Source organism: Puma concolor, chromosome A1, assembly GCF_028749965.1.
Source record: "Puma concolor isolate L17-30 chromosome A1, mPumCon1.1.hap2, whole genome shotgun sequence".
Classification (NCBI taxonomy): Eukaryota; Metazoa; Chordata; class Mammalia; order Carnivora; family Felidae; genus Puma; species Puma concolor.
This window is the reverse complement of record NC_141667.1, coordinates 158319150-158325164: the sequence shown is the minus strand read 5'-3', so window position 1 is coordinate 158325164 and position 6015 is coordinate 158319150. Positions and strand designations below refer to the sequence as shown.

At 33.9% G+C, this 6015-nt stretch overlaps 1 protein-coding gene across 1 annotated transcript; it reads left to right on the top strand.

Annotated features, from left to right (window-relative positions):
- The first annotated feature begins 2103 nt into the window (after positions 1–2103).
- LOC112856829 (olfactory receptor 2T2-like) lies at positions 2104–3009 on the top strand. The gene has a single exon (XM_025920137.2). The coding sequence runs from the start codon at positions 2215–2217 to the stop codon at positions 3007–3009; it is 795 nt and encodes a 264-aa protein (XP_025775922.2). The 5' UTR covers positions 2104–2214.
- Positions 3010–6015: the final 3006 nt, after the last annotated feature.

Below are 6015 nucleotides of genomic sequence, written 5' to 3'. Positions count from 1 at the left end.
TTAGCTCAGGTCATGATCTCACAGTTCTTGGGTTTGAGCCCTGCATTGGGCTATCTTCTGTCAGCACAGAGCCTGCTTCAGATCCTCTGTCTCCCTCTCTCTCCCAGCCCTTCCCCCCTCACAGTTTCTCTCCCTCTCTCACTAAATAAACACTTTTTAAAAGAGAGGGATATATGTAATTACATCATAAATGTACAAAAAACACAAGGGTAGGTGTATGTTTCTTGTTGAAAAAGACTCAGGAAATATGGTATTAATGCATGGAGTCACACATATAATTTATTAAAAATACATGTTGAAGCTTTCAGAAAGGGGAAAAAAAAGAATCTACCATCTGAAGGGTAGTAGATAAAAAAAATGGTAAATGGAGCAATGCCTCTGAATTTCAGAAGGAAACTGGGTATTAACCTTGAATCAAATAAAAAATAAAGAGAAAATGAAGAGGTTTTTACACATACATGGACCAAAAATATTAACCTGCTATGAAGTTATATTAAGAAGCTCTGTGAAAATGTTTATTAACAAAATGAGATGAAGCCTGATGTATTATGAGTGGTGGCCCTGCTCGAGTTTGGTTAGTTGATAATCTCAATTGATAATATCTAAAGTTGGTAAACCAAGAAATAACAGTACTAGCATTAATTTAGACATGTGTCATAAATACAGTATAAATAGCTAAAAGAATTTTAAGTGGTTGGTTTTGAAAAGGAGAGGTTGGAACAAGATCATCATTGTTTCATTATAATAGGTTTAGAATTTGAAGTTTAAATTCTGTACATGAGTACCTCAATAAAAAAAACTATATTAAGTTTTAGTTCTATAAAAAAATACATGTTGAAATTTATACAAATCTCTAATTTGTCTATTTGATATTTAACAGAAGGCAAAATACAATTATATATGACAGGTCAAATCATACTGCTAAAAATATTTATTCATAAAGTTCAAACTCAACTCCATAGGGAAACTTTTAGTATTTCCTGTGTGTCTGGCACTATTCCAAGTGAATTGTTGTCATCAATGAACTTGATAAGGTTTTGTGAGCAAAACCCTAAGCATTCATTCCTTTATTATCCCATTTTATACATGAAGAATCAAAGGAAATAGAAGTTAACATATCTGAGGTCACTAAAAATGGTGAAGTCAGGAAAAAAAGTTCACTTGCTTTGAATTCTAAAAGACAACTATTCTGTATCAACAACCATTAAATTATGAACAGGGATTTCAACATGGCAATTTTTAAATTATCGAGGTGGAGACATGTGGTGCTGATAAACAAATGATTATGCAAATAAATTATATTTGTTTTTAAGGGACCACACTTGTTTAATTGGGGTATTTGAAGGACAATGGAATAAATGTGTGTGTTACTCTGTACCTAAGGGAACAGAGAGGCAAACAAGTGAAATTTACCCTAAGGACAGTGCACATAGATTTTTAATTTCACACAAATCTCTGTTGTAGAGAGATTTTTTTGGGAGGCTATTTAACCTCCTTAGCTCGTTGGTAATGCATGGTCCTGGCAACAAGGGAAGATTAATCACTCTGGATAATTTTGTTCATTCACATAGACATCTTTCTGGTGATATTCAGAGGAAAAAATTAATAAAAGGTAATCATTTCTATGTAGTATTTCAGAAAAAATAGATTCACTTGATACCAAAAATTAATTGAATATTAGGTTTTATGATGACCAAACATTATACTGCTTAGGTGAGAAGTTACTTTATTCAACATTATCAGTCTTGCCTTTTCAACACAACTACAAGTAACATTAAAAAATAATATATTTACATATTTAATTCAGTATAAATATTCATGAAATTGAACAGTACTTTACTAGTTTTATGTATTTACCACATGTCTGATATCATACATTCTTAAGAAATATTCAATAACAAGAGAAGTAAAACTGGGCTAAGACAATGTTTAAATTAAATTTTATATAAATATATTTGATACTGCAAGACTAAGGGATACAATGGAATTAAGACATTGTAAAATGAGGGTGTTACCAAAATGGATAGAGGGTCTAAATATATTTGTAAATTCTATCCAGGGTAATGGATTCAGAAGGAGAGAATGGAAGGATGGATCAATAGAACCACTGGAACTGGTTTTATTCTTTTGGGGCTGTTTCACCACATCCAGGCCCCAAAGGTTCTCTTCACTCTCATCTTCCTGGTTTTCCTTGCAGCCCTTGTTGGAAATGTAATGATGATGATTCTTATTTGGTTTGATTCTCGCCTCCATACTCCTATGTATTTCCTTCTCAGTCAACTCTCCTTGATGGATCTTTTATATAGCTCTACTTTTGTCCCAAAGATAGCCATTGACTTTTTGTCTGGAAGAAACAGCATTTCCTATATTGGTTGTGGAATTCAGCTTTTCCTCTTCATGACTATTGTGGGAGCAGAGTGTCTTCTTCTGGCAGTAATGGCTTATGACCGTTATGTAGCTATATGCCGCCCCCTCCATTACTCAGTACTCATGTGCCCCATAGTCTGTGCATTCATGGTGACTGGCACATGGCTAAGTGCACTTCTCAATGCCTTAATCCATGTTATCTATACTCTGAGTCTCCCTTACTGTGCTTCCAGGGAAATCCATCATTTCTTTTGTGAGATCCCAGCACTCCTGAAACTCGTTTGTGCTGACACTTCTCTTTATGAAAATGGCCTTTTTGTCAGTGGTGTTCTCTTTCTCCTTTTGCCAATATCTGCCATCATGGCCTCTTATGGCCAGATTGTTTCCACTGTTTTGGGATTAAGAGCAAACTTGGGGACAAGAAAAGCTTTGGCAACCTGTTCTTCTCATATGATTGCGGTGTCTCTCTTCTATGGAACAGCCATCATCAAATATTTTCTCCCCAAAGCCTATCACACTGCTGAGCAGGACAAAGTGGTCTCTGTCTTCTACACTATCCTTACCCCCATGCTCAACCCCCTCATCTATAGTCTACGAAACAAAGAGGTGGCTGGAGCTCTCAGGAAAGTCCTGGGAAGATGATTACCTTAATAAATTGATAAATGTTGATAATAGTAGATGAAATGACAGATCTTGTTTGCAGAAGGATATTACTACAACAGAGACAGGCAATATACAGAAAGTAAATGCTACTTGTCTGTAGACACTTCATGGGCAATTTCACTCTATCCTTGGCACACTGCTAATGGAGCAGAGCACTGTTATGCCTCATATAATCTTTCAAATTCATTAAGCAAAATGCTTTAAGTTAGAAATAAACCAGTCAGCAATCAATATAAAACATAGCTGTTTTTATTGTCTTTATTTTTGTATTAAACAAAAGGAAAATGTGGACCCCATGTGACGCTGACCCCATACTAAGTTTTATACTAATTCTCCCTAAAAATATTAACATTGTGAAACCCTTTCTTATGCATGTGTACTATGATAAAATTTTTGTTTTGAAGCATAGGGAAAGAATGAGAGAGACAGTGTCAAATCAAGAAACAAAATTTTTTTTTTTTTTTTTTTTTTTTTTTTTTTAATTTTTTTTTTTTTCCAACGTTTATTTATTTTATTTTTGGGACAGAGAGAGACAGAGCATGAACGGGGGAGGGGCAGAGAGAGAGGGAGACACAGAATCGGAAACAGGCTCCAGGCTCTGAGCCATCAGCCCAGAGCCCGACGCGGGGCTCGAACTCCCGGACCGCGAGATCGTGACCTGGCTGAAGTCGGCCGCTTAACCGACTGCGCCACCCAGGCGCCCCAAGAAACAAAATTTTAATTATAGAGGACAAACAGGTGGTTACCAGAGGGCAGGAGGTGGGGGGATGGGTTAAATAGATGATGGAGATTAATCAGCATACTTGGGGTGATGAGCACAGGGTGATGTATGGAAGTGTTGAATTACTATATTGTATACCTGAGACAAATATAACACTGCATGTAAACTAACTGGCATTAAAATAAAAATTTAAAATAAAAAAAGAATCCTGTTTTGGATTTTTTTTTTCATATTGCTTTTGCCCAAGTATTATTTCAGGTCTTCATATTTTCTTATATATTTAACTGGTTTATTATATTTAATTAATGCATTATTTTTTATTTTTTAATTCAAGTATTACAAATAGTGTTATATTAGTTTCAGGTGTATCATTTTTTAAATATATGATTCCAGGCATGATTTTTAAAAATATTTATTTATTTATTTTTTGAGAAAGAGAGAGAGTGAGCAGGGGAGGGATAGTGAGAGAGGGGGGACAGAGTTTCTGAAACAATCTCTGTGCTGACAGCAGAGAATCTGATATGAGCCTCAAACTCATGACCCGTGAGATCATGATCTGAGCAGAAGTCAGATGCTTAAACAACTGAGCCACCCAGGTGCCCCCAGGTGTATCATTTTTAACAATTTACTTAAAAAGATCCCCTCATTATTTCTCTTATGCCTTAATCCTATTGCCATAAATTACATGTTTGAATTACTATAACTTTGTAACAAAGATTTTTCTTACCCCTTCATAATGTTTGAAAACCCATTTAACTATTGTTTAAAATTAGAAGTTGTCACATACAAATATAAATGTTAATAGAAAAATCCCTAGGTTTTGAAACAAGGGATCTATATTTGTCCATGGACCATCAGATGAAACTAACTACCCCTATGTTCTTCAGTCAGGAAATCAAGTGGCTTTCTATCATTGGCCACCCTTCTCATATGTACATTTTTATTCATGTGTTAGCAAACAGAGTTTTCTAGAGCTAAGTTTGCTATAAATTTTATAGAGAAATATTTACTATTTCCTTAGTAATAATTAATAAATATATATAATTATATATATACAATTAATATATATGTTGAATGGTAACATATATACAATATAAATGTTTTGATACCTACATATGGAAGGGTAAAGTTTTACATAAATTTATAATCCACTCACCATTGTGAATTCTTTCTTGCTTTGCTTATTTTGTCCAATTGGTTAATTTAAAAACGTATTTTAATTATATTTTACCAATAGTGAAAAACTTTTAAAATACATTTTCTACATTTTAAAGTTGTTTTCTTTGTTCTTAATCTTCATTGTTGAGTGTTCATACTTTTTGACTGAGAAAATATTTTTCCAGAAATGAGCATATTAATTTTTTGTCTGCCAAATGAGAATAGCATTTATTATTTCCTGCTGCCTTATTGTATTTCATGTGTCAAAATTCAGGAATACAGGAACAAAAGTATTAGATGACTAAACTAGTAAATCATAAGAGTATATTGTGCATATGAAAATAGTTTGTAAACTGGGAACCCTCAAACCAATGGTGGAATGAGACTCACATGTATATTGTTATAAGAAAGCTTATAGAGTGAGAATATTTATAATAATTGGTTATAATATTAGAGCTTCCTCAGTAATAGATGATTGGTTAAAAGTGGTTGCTTCATGGGGTGCCTGGGTGGCTCAGTTGGTTAAGCACCAACTCTTAATTTCGGCTTTGGTCATGATCTCAGGGTTTGTCAGTTTGCCACCCATCTTGGGCTCTGCACTGACAGTGTGGAGTCTGCCTAGGATTCTTTCTCCCTCTCTCTTTGCCCTTCCCCCATACTCTCTGTCTCTTAAAATAAATAAATAAACTTTTTTTTTAAGTGGTTGCCTCATGTTAACATGTGGGAAAAGTTTGTTTCATCTATGATTTTCAGAGGAATTTATAAAAAGTGGTCCATGTTATGTTTGTGGGGTTTTTTTTTGCATAATAAATTAAATTTTGCTTGTATGGCTTAATTGGTTTTGTCTGCTCAGGTAATTTTCAAGTCTGGTATCTATTTGTGTTTGATTTTAGAAAAGGGTCAGATTCAAATATGGGCATTATGCCACCAAAAATTAATTTTCAGGTTATTACAAAGAAATAGATTATCTCTAGATAAAATCAATGTGTGCTCAAAGGATTCTTGCTCTATCCATAACTTAGATATAAAGAGAAAATATCAAATCCCAAGGAGATATTGCTGAAATTAAACTATCAGTTTATAATCACACTATAAGGTGAATACAA